Source organism: Pseudophryne corroboree, chromosome 7, assembly GCF_028390025.1.
Source record: "Pseudophryne corroboree isolate aPseCor3 chromosome 7, aPseCor3.hap2, whole genome shotgun sequence".
Taxonomy (NCBI): domain Eukaryota; kingdom Metazoa; phylum Chordata; class Amphibia; order Anura; family Myobatrachidae; genus Pseudophryne; species Pseudophryne corroboree.
Genome location: NC_086450.1, coordinates 101,198,577 through 101,216,365, shown reverse-complemented (window position 1 = coordinate 101,216,365; position 17,789 = coordinate 101,198,577). Strand labels below are relative to the sequence as shown.

At 46.9% G+C, this 17,789-nt stretch overlaps 1 protein-coding gene across 5 annotated transcripts in view; it reads right to left on the bottom strand.

The window, feature by feature from the left end:
* Nucleotides 1-17,789, bottom strand: part of TLK1 (tousled like kinase 1) — a 706,650-nt gene that overhangs the window by 2,306 nt on the left and 686,555 nt on the right. For all 5 annotated transcript variants that reach the window (XM_063933490.1, XM_063933489.1, XM_063933486.1 and 2 more), the window contains exons 17-20: nucleotides 5,022-5,191; nucleotides 4,576-4,711; nucleotides 467-578; nucleotides 282-389 (exon numbers count right to left, since the gene is read on the bottom strand). In XM_063933490.1, the coding sequence (XP_063789560.1) occupies nucleotides 282-389; nucleotides 467-578; nucleotides 4,576-4,711; nucleotides 5,022-5,191 (526 nt within the window). The remainder of the gene's footprint in view (nucleotides 1-281; nucleotides 390-466; nucleotides 579-4,575; nucleotides 4,712-5,021; nucleotides 5,192-17,789) is intronic.

The following is a 17,789-nucleotide window of genomic DNA, read 5'->3' as shown; positions in this document are numbered from 1 at the left end:
CCACTGTAGATCGGTCAGCCTTACACTTGGGTATACCAGCCAGAACTCATGGAGACCTGTTGAAGTGTCAGCAAATGGCTTTTTGCACAGGCCAACTGCATACATAAACTGTAGCTTGTATTATGCCCAAAACTCATCTGTCAATTGGGTCATTTTTCAAGAAATTTGCTACAAATCAGTCATGGGTTGCAGAGATTTGGCTACACTAGAACAAATCAGTATCTGAAAGGGTCTTTGATTTGGGAAACTATTTTGTCAGCTAATGGTCTTACATATTTTACCTTTGCTTCATTGCTAACGACAGGCTTCACAGGAAACTGAACATCTGTGGCTTTTAATATGGTATTCTCTTGTAAGATGTCTTGCTGGGATTGATTGTGGCCGAAGGGCTGTAAAGTAAATGGTTTATTGTTAAACATTTGGCTTGTGGTCAGTGGTTACAGCAGGGTCAGCCAACGTTCCTTACCTTTCTGCCATACAGACACTGGAAAAAGATGACTCCCACTGACCAGACATCCACTTTATTGGAAATCTTTGGTGGCTCCTTGCCAACCACGAAGCACTCTGGTGGGAGATACCTGCAGGTTCCAGGAGAACGTAATTATCCCAACAGATCATTTACAAACATACTCCCCATTCCTCCCCATAAACCCACTATCTCACAGCAACCTAATCAGTAACACATCGCCCAGGAACAGACAATTCATGCTCAGCATTTGATTAATATCATTTACTTCCTTGCGGTACAATAAGCCTGCTATTGGAAATGCAGCAATTGTAAGTTAGATACTGGTCTGTTATACAGGATGAGGGCCAACGCATCAACTTGATGACTGCATCTTTATTACACCAGTGATGGGCACGGTGTCTGTGTTAGCCCTCTGTTGGCATATTTCAATGTTAAGGCTACTGTGAGGAAGCTCCTATTTGTGTTTGAATACCAACGTGTCTAGAACCAGCCCAGGCTATAAACAGGAGTATGTAATACCGGTGTTTTGAGCTCTCCAGTTGGCATTGACAGAACTCTGCCTCTAAAAACTCGGGGAGAAATGAACTGGGCATGCTCATAAAGACTCTGCCCACTGGCCCGGACAGTTCTTTTCCAATAGGTTGACTCAATGTAGTTTATCCCCTCCAGCACATTGGCCACCCTGTTCAAACCTCCCCTATGATTTGCATTGTCGATAATGGGTGCAGGGTGTGTGGTGCAGACGAGGGAGCACACCCTACACCTATATAATTATACTTACCCCTCCAGAGTCCTGCAGCAGCCAGTGATGTAGGCAGAAAGTACTGGGAAAGCGGCATTGCGGCCATTTTCCTGGTGATTTCTGCATGCGCACCACATGTATGTCCCCACATATGTACTGCAGCCACTGCCAGAAAGCACGGGGCCCAGACGGACCTGATTTACTCTTAATCCACCCCTGGATTCGCACTATATTTCAAGTGATTATTTTAATTTGAGGAATGGGTGGAGACTCTGCTCTATATAAAGTGCACGTTATTGTAGGTCCAGCAATGCACTGTAATAGCGATCTTGAAGTTTTCATGGAACTATCACAGTCCCTTCCCTGCTGGTAGAGGAGTAAAAGTGTATCGGTGGTGACTCACCACACCAATGGAAACATTCAGTATAACCCCTTTAGGATAGAGTGCTTTGTAGGCTCTCTGCACAGAAAACTACCTGTTTTTTTTGTTATGTGTATTATTCGGTCTCTTTTTCTATCTATTTTTATTTATATTAAAGTACACCTGTATTTTTGCAGTTGTTTACCTAAGTGATTCCAAACGTGTAGAGGCATGTGGCACCATCTGCCAGCGGAGCTGCTCCGGGGCTGACCAGCATATAGAGGCATGTGGCACCATCTGCCAGCGGAGCTGCTACGGGGCTGACCAGCATGTAGAGGCATGTGGCACCATCTGCCAGCAGAGCTGCTCCGGGGCCGACCAGCATGTAGATGCATGTGGTGCCATCTGCTAGCTGAGCTGCTTCAGGGCCGATCAGCATGTAGAGGCATGTGGTACCATATGCTAGCTGAGCTGCTTCAGGGCTGATCAGCATGTAGAGGCATGTGGTACTATATGCTAGCTGAGCTGCTTCAGGGCTGACCAGCATGTAGAGGCATGTGGTACCATATGCTAGCTGAGCTGCTTCAGTGCTGACCAGCATGTAGAGGCATGTGGCACCATCTGCCAGCAGAGCTGCTCCGGGGCCGACCAGCATGTAGAGGCATGTGGTGCCATCTGCTAGCTGAGCTGCTTCAGGGCTGATCAGCATGTAGAGGCATGTGGTACCATATGCTAGCTGAGCTGCTTCAGGGCTGATCAGCATGTAGAGGCATGTGGTACCATATGCTAGCTGAGCTGCTTCAGGGCTGACCAGCATGTAGAGGCATGTGGTACCATATGCTAGCTGAGCTGCTTCAGGGCTGACCAGCATGTAGAGGCATGTGGTACCATATGCTAGCTGAGCTGCTTCAGGGCTGACCAGCATGTAGAGGCATGTGGTACCATATGCTAGCTGAGCTGCTTCAGGGCTGACCAGCATGTAGAGGCATGTGGTACCATCTGCTGGCTGAGCTGCTTCAAGGGCTGACCAGCTTGTAGAGGCATGTGGTACCACCTGCCAGCGTAGCTGCTTCAGGGCTGATCAGCATGTAGAGGCATGTGGTACCATATGTTAGCTAAGCTGCTTCAGGGCTGACCAGCATGTAGAGGCATGTGGTACCATCTGCCAGCGTAGCTGCTTCAGGGCTGATCAGCATGTAGAGGCATGTGGTACCATATGTTAGCTGAGCTGCTTCAGGGCTGACCAGCATGTAGAGGCATGTGGTACCATCTGCTAGCTGAGCTGCTTCAGGGCTGACCAGCATGTAGAGGCATGTGGTACCATCTGCCAGCGTAGCTGCTTCAGGGCTGATCAGCATGTAGAGGCATGTGGTACCATATGTTAGCTGAGCTGCTTCAGGGCTGACCAGCATGTAGAGGCATGTGGTACCATCTGCTAGCTGAGCTGCTTCAGGGCTGACCAGCTTGTATAGGCATGTGGCACCATCTGCTAGCTGAGCTGCTTCAGGGCTTAACTGCTAGACTGAGCTGGTAAAGACAAAGATAAGCCCGCCAGCCTCACAGTGATAACTTTGTTGAAGGGTCTCAGAGAGACACTCTGCCTCACCAAAATGCAATGTAAAATGCATTTGGACTAAGGCAGGAGACAGACTTTAAACCTATGCGGTCTGATTAGACCAACATGCTATTTTAATCACCAAAAGGGGCTACAGAGAAGTAAAAGCATCACTCATACTGTACACGTGGGTGTTTCAGTGAACCCCAGGAAACAGAGTTGAACATACTACGTCATCGGACTCCATTACAGGCTCCATCACACTAGATGAATATTTTCATTAGATGAAAACAAACAAGTTAGAGAAATGTTCAGGTTTGTGCACATTCTGGGTCTAACACAGAATTTAGCTGGGTACACACCTAAGCAATGTGGTGACCCAGCAACAGGATGTAACAATATATCGCATAACCGTATGCCCTAGATAATCCGCCTTACAACGCGATGTAAGAATGCGCGATCTGTGGCATTGTTCCATCTGATGTGCAGCACATTTGGAGATACGCACTACACGGTGGTCCTTGCGAATGGCGCTGATCACCAAAAACAGGCCAATAAATCATGTAGTGTGTACCCACCTTTAGAAACATGACTATCTGTGGAACAATAATTGCATTTTGCTGCATTGGCTGAAGTTGGGCTGAGTGTAGCTTACACTTCCAGCTCCCTCGGCCTGGATAAGCGGATGACGGGTGTGCATGTGCAAGTTTAGTTTAGTAGATGCATGCACGCCTAAATCTAGTATGCCCCTTCATTCCAGACATGGCTCGCTGGAGGTGTATAATTTGTGACTCCCAAAAGGCTACGGATTACGTCAGGAAGCAGGTTCCCTATGGATTTAGGCATATGATTAAAAAAAAAAAATAGAAAAAAAAAAATGGTAAATTAGGGCACTGATGGCGTTTATTGTAAATGTTTTTATACACCTATTTTTCCATACATACTGGCATCCACCACCCTGAGATTGCAAGAAAGTAGCCCAATATCATGGGGGGTGGGTAGAGCCCACTTTATGGCAGGGGGAACCCATGCTGCTGGCTTCCTGGTTATAAGTGTGACCAGCCTAAACTGCTAAAGCCTGGTTACCGCTTCTGCAGGGGGCTCCACACTTATTGTCACCGGCTTTAGTGGTATCCAGCCCAGGCTGTAGCAATGATAAGTTCAGGGGTAGTTGGGGGGAACCTTGCCATTTCTATAGTATGGTAGTCATAATTAAGTTGCACATACTGTACCCTCCTCATCTGTGCAATTTAAGATACATGTGTAAAACTGCAGCTCTTAGTTTACTCCCAGTCTCGTCACATTCGCACTTTATATGAAGTTCATTGTCTTTGAAAATATAAAACAATCACACGATTTTGAAAATATCAATGAAGTTTTTGATCCTATTGAAAGGTTTTCACGCTGTAACCCTCGGCCCGATATTATACGACCCCGTACATACTTACCAGTATGTTCCAGCCCCCTGTGATGTCAAGTCCATTCCATCCACACCATAGCTGTCATCGTCCATTATTTTGGACAAACCAAAGTCTGTAATTTTGATCTCCCCACATGCTGTACCATCCACTAGAAGAATATTTCCTGTAGGAACAAGTTCAGATGAGTGAGCACCAGCGCCTCTATGACATTTTGCAGGCTTTATACCCCCAGCCCATCCTGGGAGCCAGAACTGCTATACAGCCACTGCTTTGCTAATAGGGTATACAACGGAGGGAAAGTGCCATTTCCCCATGGGAGGGTCTCCGTTTCCCTTTCAAACATTTCAGACCTCAATTAAGAATTGCAGTGTCCCCCTGTGACTGACCCAACAGCCTTTATCCGCCTCCCCTCTTCTAGGTCAATTTAGTTCATACCAGAGTCTGCACTCACACCAGCATACCGTTTAACCTACCTGGCTTGAGATCGTAATGGATGATTGGCGGTTTGATCTCATTGAGATAACGTAGTGCATTGACTATTTGCATTACAATAGACCTGGCTTCTTTTTCGGACATCAACTTGTGTTGTTTTAGGTAGAAGTCAAGATCGTTGCCTTCACAGTATTCTAGCACTGTACAAAACCTAAAAACAAATAAAGAAAACTGAACAGTCCGCATCTGTGCAGCGTCTAACACATGATATAGGAACATGACTCTCTAAATGTTTTAGATATGCTGTATGATATACGTATAGTTCTTATACTAGGTTCTCCAACAAACCAGGATGAAATCCAAGGTTCCTGCTTTGGACTCCTTAAGGGCCTAAATGTGGCAGGGTTCTAGGATTTCATGTTCTTGGTGACAGTAGAGAAACTATGTGATCAGTCTATAGCTTCATGAAAGCTTGTACTGTGTATGGGCCTGATGACTGTAAGGATTCCAAGGGCATTTTACTACAATCGGGCCCAAACTGCGGCGAGCTGGCAAGAACATCTCTGTTTAATGTAATATCCCTAGTCTGCTCAAAAGAGTGTTTGCATTCTCAGTAGTACTATTAAGTGTGTCAAAAATGGGAACGGGTGGGTGGAAAGTAGCACCACCTGGATTGTTTTAGGGCATGGACTAAACGTGTACATTTCCAAATCAAATATTGGAATACACCCATCAGCCTGAACATTGTAACCACTGACAGGGGAAGTGAACAGCAATGACTATCTTGATATAATGGCCCCTGTCAAGAATTGGAATACATTAGTCAGCAAGTGAATCCAGTTAATTTTTTAAATTGAGTTTTATTTACATTTTAAGCGTTACACCCAAAAAAGAAACAGTATGTAAGTGAGATACATGATCAGCACACATAAATGTCAGAATCTATATAACATGCCAGTATAACAATATGCATTGACATCTTAATAATCAGGAAAAGCAATGCAGGAACCCAAAGGCGCCATTTGGATCCCCACAACACTGAAAAAGGAGTGCAATGGGTAGAAGTATGACAATTAAGACACATAATATAGACACAGTATAATGTCATCAGGATCAATGATATGAAAAAGTTGTGCAAACCGAGCATCCCTAAAACATGAACTATAGAAACACCACCCCCCAAATCCCCCCACCCTGTAGAACCAAATCCCCTAACCTATGGCCTACCTGGAGCCCCAAACACCCCACCCCAACTACACTATTAAAACTTGTGGACAACCAACCCCATGAACTCCTCGATCCTGGTGTATAGAGCCCAGTATCAAAAGAGACATTAACAGAATACTAAAATACACAAAATATGGTCATTATATATGACTAATCAGGACTTCTAAACAGAAAAGGAATACATAACAGCATTTAAGGAGTGTCGTCCCATCCAAAAGCCCATAAAGCAGCCAAATTTAGCATAGTTCCCCCAGTCCCGGCAGGACACAGAGAAGCAAAATTTGTAATACCAAAAGACTGTATAGTATAAGGTTCCAGAGAATCACGCAACGGAGGAGAATACGGAGACATGCAGCTGGTCCGCCCACTTGCAAATGGAGAACGTAACGAACTGGAACCAAAACTAGAAGGATGGTAATGTCATCCAGAGGAGTCTTCTAGCAGAGCTCAGAGGGAAACAGCCAGTCCATAGCAGGAGCACTAAAGTCGGCAAAGGTGAGAAAAACTATATATAGAGCATTGTTGCTAGCAAATATAGGAGAAAAGATGTTACTGACACCTCCAGCATCGATGGCAAATGGACTTGAATACTCCCTTTTCCAAAACTTTAAGGAAGTCCCGTGACATGTACACCAGATCTCTCCAAGGTGTTTTCAGGAGAGTTAGCCTGCAGCAGTGGCAAATCAAAACCGGAGTAAGACCATTCAGAAAGCAGGCTCACCAATTGAACCACAAGCCTCTCTCCGGAATCAGCAATAGCTTCTAGGATTTGATCCATAATATCCCAAAAAAATGCTGATCCGAACTAAAAATCGAGATAACTCAGAGCGTCACAGAAGATATTCACCAGGCACAGTGCTTAGAGACAATAACGTGTAATGCTGGGAGGCAAAAAGACCTCACTCCGCAGCACACAGTCCAGTAGAGATAATAGCTCCACTTCCGATGTCCCCCAGGTGAAAATGGCGGCCAGATGAGTCGTTCATGGAGAACCTGCAACCCAGGGAGCCCGCCTTAGCCAGCAGCAGAAACCCCCAACATTTTAACAAACAGGAACGCACAGGGATATCGTGAACACAGCGCTGGGGCCAGGAGCTATCACGGCTGAAATCCAAGACGGTGCCAGTCACCCGGCGACGCCACAAAGGAGGATAAACAGCCTCCCACAAACCAAGAGCCACCAGTCGCAGGCAGGCCAAGGAACCACTGGAGCATGGAGAGGTAAGTAAGGAAGCAGTCACCGCAGCCGAGGACCGGGCAGCAGACCCAGGATCTGTAAAGCCACAAGCTCAGTGACACACGAACCACTGGAGTCAAGGAGATCATTTCAGACCTGATCCGATGAGGCAGGCCGTCCCACTTGGAAAGTATTATCCGCTGCCGAGGGCAGGAGTGAAATTGAGCGTAGTCTACCATGTCGAAAGCAGACACCATGAGGCCTAGTACTTGCATCACCAAGTGTAGAGACAATCTTGGGCGAGAGAGGCAGTATCTGATCCTGTCCTGAAGTTTCAGGACTTTCTCTGGAGACAGAAACAATCTTTGGCTGTGTGCCTCCAGCAGTGCCCCCAGGTGCACTATGCTCCGAGCAGGGACCAGTGAGGACTTTTTCCAGTTGATGAGCCACCCGTGGGCTTGTAGGAATTGTACCGTCAGGTCCAAAATGACTGAGGATATTTTGGGAGTTCGCCAGGTTCAGCAAGTCGTCCAAATACGTCAGGATCCTAATTCCCTGAGGGCGGAAAAGGGCCGTCATCACGGCCATGACCTTGGTGAAAATCCGATAGGCCGTCGCCAGTATAAATGGCAGAGCCTGGAATTGATAATGTAGGTTGCCAATAGCAAACCGCAGATATTGCTGATGCGATAAGGCAATAGGTACATGCAGGTAAGCATCATGTATGTCCAGGGATACCATATAGTCTTTGGGTTCCATGGCCAGTACAATAGAGCGCAGAGTTTCCATACGGCATTTGGACACTCTCACAAATTTGTTCAATGATTTGAGGTTGAGTATAGGCCGGAAGGACTCGGGACTAGAAACAGAGTCGAATAGTATCCCCTGCCTCTCTGGGACAGAGGTACCGGCACTATCACTCCGGTGTCCAGGAGGGATCGCACAACCAGGTGTAGAGCTTGCGCTTTCGACGGATCCGATGGAATAACCGTCGAGAAGAACTGGCGAGGGGGACGTCTCTTGAAAGAGATTGCGTACCCGTGAGAGACAACTTCCAGCACTCCTTTAACCATGCCTGAGTGAACTGCAGTAGTCGGCCTCCCACCCTGGTATCCCCCAGGGGGAGGCCCACCCCGTCATGCAGCAGGCTTGTCTGGTCTGGAAGCAGGCTGACGGGCAGCCCAGGATTGTTTAGGTTTGGGCTTCGTGGTTTTGGAAGCACGAGCCTGTCTCGGGTACGCCTGACCCTTTTCTGTCCCTGGAGATCGAAAGGAACGAAAAGTGGCACGCTTTGCCTTTGGAGCAGAAGGATTAGTACTGGGGAGAAACGCAGTCTTAGCAGTCGCCATTCAGTCACAATCTTATTCAGATCCTACCAAATAGGATGTCTCCCTTAAAAGGGAGCACCTCCAAGGACTTTTTGGAGTCCAGGTCCACCTTCCAGGACCTCAACCACAGAATTCAGCGAGCCAGTATAGACGTAGTAGATGCCTTGGCCGCCATCACACCTGCCTCAGAGGACGCCTCCTGAATATAATGGGAGACGGTGGTAATATGAGACAGATATTGTCTGGCAATGTCAGAAATATCCTGTGGCAGCTCATCCTCTATTGCCTGAACCCATGCTTCAATTCCTTTTGCAGCCCAGGAGGCTGCTATAGTGGGTCGATGTACCGCCCCGGTAAGAAAGTAAATAGACTTCAGGCATCCCTCCACACGCTTATCAGTCAGTTCCTTCAGTGAGGTGACAGTGATGACAGGCAGAGTAGATGACACCACAAGACGGGCGACATGAGAGTCCACCGGCGGTGGATTTTCCCACTTGTTACTCAACCCTGCAGGGATAGGATAACAATCTAGCATAGTCTTAGACAGAGAGAATTTCTTTCCTGGAGAAGACCAGGATTCCTGACGTATATCAATTAAATGGTCAGAATTTTGTAAGACTACTCTAGCAACCTTCTGACATTTGAACTTTTCAGGTTTCTTAGATGCAGTAGTGGGATCTACTTCATCAATTTGTAGAATTAGCTTAATAGCCTACACTAGGTCAGGAACATCAACCTGAGTTGTAGGTTCCTCATCAGAAGCAACTGTATCAGTGTCTGACGGATCAGTATATATTCCCCATCCTCATCAAAAGTATTATCTGAAGGGGGGCGTGGCTTGGCCGAGCATGGAGTAGGAAGCTAGGAGTTAGAGCTCCGTATATCCTGCCTTTTATATCCTGCTTTCCCCGCTAGTGGCTACCAATAACCCGGCTCAGACGTTGTGGCTTTTGACCCTGCTCACATTGAGGGGTCTGTGGGACGGTGTTTCTGCTCTGGGAGGCCGCTGGACGCATCGCGGCCTACACCGCTCGGCATCACTCCTTCCGCCCGGCGCCATCTTGGGAATCAGCGGCGGAGTCCGGAGCCGCGCTGGGACGGGGCTCCCTCCACTCGCACCATCTGCTGTTTTCGGCTGAACCGGAGATCGCTGTGTGCCCCTGTCTCCTTTCACCTTGCGTTTGGCGGACTGCAGGCCCCTCTGTGGCGGTGATAGCTGCTGGCGGTGCGGGGGTACATCTGCCTACACGGGCCGTCTCTCCTCACATCCCCTGCCTTTCTGCGCTGCTGATCGGAGCCTCCCAGCCTGCATTACTCTGCCTGCAGGGCTGCCTTGATACCTACAACTACCCTGCTCTACCCACACTGCTGGGTGACGTTTCCATATCTACACTACTCTCTGAGAGGGTCCACTCAAAAGCCTGCTGTTGATTATACTGCCTGACTGCTGACATTACAGATTTCCTTTCCCCTGCCTGGGTTTATTCAACTGCGTGAGACTCTGGAGTCCTGGGGATTTTACAACCTGTGGTGAGCAGTTACTGTTTATTCTATATCATTGAATCTGCCCGTCTCCCATCATGGTGCGTGGGGGCAGTGCTGCTGCTGCTACCGCTGCTGCTAAACTTGAAAAATATGCTAGAGGCTCTCAATCCTCCTCCCAACCCACCAGGGCTGCTGCTCCCCCGTCCCCCTCTTCCCCTTCGGAATCACCACCTCGGGAAGACGACACGTCTCAGTCGACGCAGCAAATTCTCTTAGCCATATCCACATCCGAGCACAGAGTCATGGATAAAATTGGCCAAGTACAGGTGGATATTACTTTAATCAGGCATGACATGCAAAAGATTCGTGAACGGGTGGGGGAGGCGGAACACCGTATCTCCGACCTAGAAGACGTCACCAATCCTCTCAAAGACAGTTTCCAGCCTCACAACTCAGATGTCGGCAGTTAAGGCGAAGCTCTCCGATATTGAAGGAAGACTGCGTCGTAATAACGTTCGCTTTGTGGGCCTCCCGGAGAGAGTGGAGGGCTCCTCCCCAGAATCCTTCCTTGAAACATGGCTTCTCCGTCTATTTCAACGCGATGACTTTGGTCCTCAGTTCTCTGTGGAGAGGGCCCATCGATTGCCTGCCAGGGCTCCTCCCCCGGGCGCACCTGCACGCACTTTCATAGCCCGTTTTCTACATTACAGGGACCGGGATGCAGTCCTACGGCTGGCCCGTACACAGGGTCCTTTGAAATTTGACAACCATGATATTGCTGTCTACCCAGACTTTGCCGTGGAAGTCCAGAAGTCGCGTACGCAGTTCCTACAGGTCAAGAGAAAGCTTCGTGATCATCAAATTCAATATGCCATGTTATTTCCGGCACGATTGAGGGTGGTGTATGATGGCTCCACACACTTCTTCAATACCCCTCAAGAGGCGGAGGCCTGGCTTGAGCGCAGACCCAGGCCCCCTATTTAGGGACTGGTTCTCCCTCAGAGGACGCATTGACTGCTGGGTTCTGTACTCCTTCTAGTCCTATAGCGGGAATGATCTTTATTTCTAGGAGCTGAATGCTAGGATATAGCCTTTTTGTAGAGGCATTAGTTGTCTCTACTCCCTAGGGTTGTTATAGGTTCTCAGCCTTAGTTCAGTTAACGGTTTTTCTGGGATCCAGGCGTGTCTAGTTTGGGATGGATATGCAGGGAGGGGGGGGGGTTTGGGTTGTTCTGGGTTTGTTCTTTTTTTTGTACATGTATTGTCTTATGTGTCACTGTGCTATTTTTTTTTCTCGAACTGTAATGTGTCCATGATTTCGTTTATGTATGCCTTCTGCTCTCCGTATGCTCCGCCTGTGTGCTGGCGGGGGGTCGTAGTGATCCCTTTGCTTCTCTCCCCTCTATGTTATGGGTTCCTCTCCTTTGCGCGCCTTGCTTGCCTTGGATTTTCTTCTTCCCCTCCCTCTCCGCATTTGCCCCTTGCCCTTTTTCTCCTCCTGTCCTTTCTCTTTTGTATCTATGGCTGCAGGGGTTGATGGGCTCCGCATACTCGGCTGGAATGTGAGGGGCCTGAATGACCGCATTAAGCGGGCGCTGGTTTTGTCTCAGGTGAGAAAATATAGGGCAGATATCATATGCCTTTCCGAAACGCATCTAGTTGGTACTAAAACCTTGGCTCTCAGGAAGCCCTGGGTGGGTCTCTCCTATCACTCCACCTTCTCTGCTAACTCCAGGGGGGTTTCAGTTTTGGTGCGGAAGTCGGTTAATTTCCACTTGGTTCATAGCCAAATTGACCAATATGGCAGATATGTATTTCTTAGGGCCTATGTTAACCGTACACTTTTACACATACTTGCTGTCTACGTCCCTCCCCCCTACAATAATGAGGTACTCAGGCAGGCGATGTCGTTTCTTGCTACTTCTCCCTCGGCTCCGGTCCTTTGCATCGGTGACTTCAATAATGTTTTGGATAAAGTCTTGGATAGATGGACTGAGCTTCCCCCTTCCCTACCCTCTGCCTCCCCGTCCCCCACTCCGTTCGCAAGGTTGATTTCCGAGCTTGGACTCCTGGATATTTGGAGGTTGAGACACCCTAATCAACTCCAATACTCCTGCCACTCGGCCAGTTTTCACTCGTTTTCGAGAATAGACTTGGCCCTCGTCTCCCCTGATCTCACTGCTAGAATACTGGATGCCCAGTACCTTCAGAGAGGAATCTCGGATCACTCACCTGTGCTGGTGGTCCTGGATTCTGTTCCTCCCCGTGGGGCTAAGCTCTGGAAGTTGAATCCCTTCTGGTTGACCTTGTTAACTGACCACGAGGCCTTGCTTAACGAATGGAGTGATTTTGGGGTTCATAATGCGTCCTGTTCTGATCCACTGGTTAAACATGACGCATTTAAAGCTTCACTAAGGGGCTCCTTCATACGACAAATAGCTAATGTCAAGAAATCTAGTAGAGAAGAGGAGATGCGCCTGGAGCTTGCCTGTTCCCAATCCGAATCTACTTACCTCACTACTAGGACCCTTGATGATCGGGCAAGTTGGGATTTGGCCAGGAAAGCCTGGTCTGACCACTTGCTTGATAAATCAAAGCGCAAATTACTTTTCTCCCAGCACGCCCTGTATTCACAATCGGACACGGGGGGTAGTTACTTGGCATTTCTGGCTAGGGGAGAGAGAACGGGGGGTTCCATTCAGCAGATCTGTGATACTCAGGGCGAAATGGTATATGCCACTCCTGAAATAGCCCAGGTCTTCCAGTCCTTTTATTCCTCGCTATATGCCTCTAGAGTCGCCTATACCCCCACTCAACTACAGCAATACCTTTCAGACATTACCCTGCCACAACTATCTCAACAATCTGTAGATATTTTGGATGCTAATATTACCCCAGAGGAAGTTGAGGCTGCTATTGCCTCCTTCCCTAACAAAAAGGCCCCGGGTAGCGACGGTATACCGGTTGAAGTTTATAAACAATATCGTGCATACTTTGTCCCCTATCTTTTGACTCTCTTTAATACATTGCTGGAGGGCGCTCGTCTACCTCCCTCTATGTCTGAAGCTATTATCGTGGTGATCCTTAAACCGGGTAAAGACCCTACGGCCCCGGAATCCTACCGCCCGATCTCATTGCTACCTACTGATGTCAAAATTTTGGCCAAAATTCTGGCACTTAGACTCAATAGTGTTATCACTTCGATCATACATGATGACCAGACAGGATTTATGCCAGGCAAGTCCACCCTCCAAAATTTGAGGCGACTGTTCTGTCACCTGCAGATGGGGGACCGCCCCGAGTCGGAGGCTGTGGTGGTTTCCTTGGATGCTGCCAAGGCCTTCGACTCTGTGGAGTGGGTGTATTTGTGGGAAGTACTTAGACGGTTTGCTTTTGGCCCCAAATTCATACGCTGGGTACAATTACTCTATTCCTCCCCCGTGGCTCGGATATCTGTCAATGGCTATGTGACCTCCCCGTTTGCCTTGTCCCGTGGTACCAGACAGGGCTGCCCACTCTCCCCTGCCCTTTTTGCCCTGGCTGTAGAGCCATTGGCATGTTTCATCAGAGCGTCCCCTGATGTTAGGGGCATCACCATTGACAGACATGAGGATGTCATTGCATTATATGCCGATGACATGCTCTTGTTCCTCAGAGACCCTGATGCTTCCCTGACCTCCCTTCTGGGTATTGTTGATACATTTGGTCTCTACTCCGGCCTGACTATCAACTGGAATAAGTCTAATGTCTTTCCCATCTCTGGTATTCTTCCTGACCCGTTGCCAGATGTGTCCTCCTTGACCTGGACCCTTCGCTTTCAGTATCTTGGTGTCTGGATCACTCCTAATGTTAAGTCTTTTGTACATCAAAACATTGACCAGGTCACGATGGATCTGAAGCGACGGGTTCATGTATGGAAGAAGCTTCCCCTTACTGTCACGGGTCGCATTAACCTTATTAAGATGGTGATGCAACCGAAGTATCTTTATTTATTGCAGCACTCTCCTACTTATATCCCCAAGAAAATATTCACTAATATTGATAGTGTACTTTCCTCCTTTGTTTGGGGCGACAAAACGCCTAGGGTTGCCCTGAGAGCTCTGGTTAAGGCTAAATCGGATGGAGGCTTGGGCTTTCCCAATCTCCGGGCTTATTATATAGCTGCTCAGCTTGCACACCTGTCTAATTGGATTCTCAACAGGGATAGTCTCGCATTTGAGAGATTCTTTGCCGAGTGTGTGGGGTCTCATTTCTCCCCTCTCCAGTTTCTTCTTTCTGCCTCTTCTACTGCTGGTCTTCCTCCTTTGCTACGACAATCGCTACTTGTGTGGCGTCAGGCTCACTCCTATTACTCATGGCAGGGCACAGACTCTGACACGCCACTCTGGTTCAATCCAAGATATAGGGAGTTGTTGCAACTCTCACAGGACAACATATGGATTGGGGCAGGCCTTACCACAGTCTTGCAACTATTTGATAATGGTGTTCTCAAGTCTTTCGCACAACTGAAGGAGGAGCTTGAAATATCCAATAGATCCTTTTATCGCTATCTACAGCTCCGCCACGCGGTGCAGGCACAGTTTGGGGCCTCACCCCCGCCCATTTCTGACTCCCCGATTAAAGATATGGTTAGGAATTTAGGTGCAAGACACCAAGTTTCCAGTCTATATAGTAGTCTGAATGCACACATCTGTCCGAATATATTTGATCAACTTAAACTCAAATGGGAACAAGACATTGGCCCAATTGCAGATGACCAATGGCTACAGGTGTTGAGCTCACTTAAATACTCCACTCAGTGTATCAAATATCAGCAGGTTTATTTTTATGTTCTGCATAGGACATACAGAACTCCAGTTTCTATGTATAAAGCAGGCCTACGGCCTGATAGTACCTGCCCCAGATGTGGTGCCCCTGAATCTACTTTTTGGCACCTATTATGGCTGTGCCCCACTGTGTATGCCTTTTGGGCAGCAGTTTGGGCGGACGTTCTGCTCACTGAACCTACGCTCCCCCCCCTCTCTCCTACTATATGTATGTTTGCGCTAGACTTAGAGGAATCCTACTGCCCTGCACTATACAAATATGTTCTTTGCCTGACTACCTTAGCTAAGGTGATTATAGCGCGTAACTGGTTTGCTACCTCTTCCCCCAGTGTGTACAACTGGCGAGCCCTAGTAAATGAGGTGTCAGGACACGAGAGGTTTACACATAGATCTAGAGGGACCCTACCCCATTACTTTAGCAAGTGGGATAGGTGGAATACCTCCCGTCTGGCTACAACTGGAGCAATATTCTCTGACTGATTGAGGCTTCGTATTTGAATTTACAATGTTGCCGTGACGCTTATTCCATGTGACACTGTGACACAGATGGTATTAATTACTGTATTTTTTCTGCAATGTGTGTTTTTTTTTTTTTTTTTTCTTCTTTCTCTTCTCTTTCTTTCTCCCTCTGTTTTGATTGGTGTTCTGGTTTTGTTCTGCATTTATTTGTTTTTTTTTGTTTTTTTACCTTGTCCCTGTGCAAAACTCCAATAAAAAATTACACAAGTAAAAAAAAAAAAAAGTATTATCTGAAATATTAGTGGATTGTGAGGAGGAAGCGGCCCGATTAGATGACCTCTTGACCCCAGAGGGACATGGGGTAGACAATTGTCTCACCAAAGATTGATTTAATTGTTGTATCTGGGTACACAGTGTGTCCGGCCAGGGCGGATTAACTGTAGGGTTAATATGTGGCTGCAATGGCACAGAAGGTCCCACAGGGGACTTAAGACATGTCACAAGGGTATTCGGCATACTTGAGAATGCTGCCCAAGGTGGCTCCTGATTGGCCACAGGGGCTGCGGGCTTACTGGGAGATGTAACGGATGGTGTGTGTACTGGGTGCCATACAACTTCCCCCTCACGTAAATCCTTGGTGTAAGCACTGCATGATGCAGAAACGCTCGCCAATTTCCCGCCCTGTGTGGCAGACATTATATAGGGAACGTAGCCTCGGAGCGTAACAGTACAATATAGCCAGACAAATACAGTACCTGCAAATAACCGCCTGATTTATGTGTGACAGTAAATACAGGACACAAATATTAAAGTAAATGTAATATATATATATACATACACATATAGCTACACAGTATATACTGTTTTGGGTTTTTTACCGTGTATATCAGTCACCTTATACCGCTTTAATTCTCTGTTTGTGTCCTGTATTTACAGTCACATAAATCAAGGGGTAATTTCCATATACACACACATATTTTATATTAATATATATATATATATATATATATATATATATATATATATATTTATTATCACATGTACAATGCGAAGTTATTTCAGATGAACAATAAAACTGCACTGGACTAGTAAAACTACAGGGCTAGGAAGCACAATATGCACTTGGGTCAAAAACTGGTTAGATAATAGGAAGCAGCGCGTTGTGGTTAATGGATATTTTTCAACTTGGACTGAAGTGCTAAGTGGTGTGCCGCAAGGCTCAGTATTAGGACCGCTATTGTTCAATATTTTCATTAACGACCTAACAGAAGGTCTAGAGAGCATGGTGTCAATTTTTGCAGATGATACCAAATTGTGTAAGGCTATAAATACAGAGGAGGATGCCGAGTCTCTTCAGAACGACTTAGTTAAATTAGAAGCATGGGCAGCCAAATGGAGAATGCGCTTCAACACAGACAAGTGTAAGGTAATGCACTGTGGTAACAAGAACAAAAATTACACCTACCTACTAAATGGGGTAAAACTAGGGGATTCTGTACTGGAAAAGGACTTAGGTGTCCTCATAGATAGCAAGCTAAGCAGTAGTACCCAAAGTAGGACTGCAGCAAAGAAGGCTAATAAGATATTAGCATGCATAAAACGGGGTATTGATGCTAGGGACGAGAGTATTATACTCCCATTATATAAATCACTAGTGAGGCCACACCTTGAATACTGTGTACAGTTCTGGGCACCGTACTACAAAAAGGATATCCTGGAGCTTGAAAAGGTACAAAGGAGGGCGACCAAACTAATTAAGGGCATGGAGACGATGGAATACAAGGAAAGGCTTGAAAGACTAGGCATGTTTACATTGGAAAAGCGGAGACTAAGAGGGGATATGATCAACATCTACAAATATATAAGGGGACAATACTCAGAGCTTGCGCGGGACCTGTTTTTGGTTAGATCAACACAGAGGACTCGTGGACACTCGCTCAGGTTAGAGGAGAGGAGATTCCGCACAATACGGCGTAAAGGCTTTTTCACGGTAAGGACAATACGTGTTTGGAATTCCCTGCCCGAGGGAGTTGTAATGGCGGAATCTGTCAACACCTTTAAGAATGGGTTAGATAAATTCCTATTGGATAAGGATATCCAGGGGTATGGTGCATAGTCATGCATTATAGTTACTATTTAGTCAAATCATCATGCAGAGGACACCACAAATAGGTTGAACTCGATGGACAATTGTCTTTTTTCAACCTCAGATACTATGTTACTATGTTACTGTATATATAATGATATAACAATGCACAGTAGATACTGGATGTACATCACAGAATACTTGTACTAAGTATTCAGGAA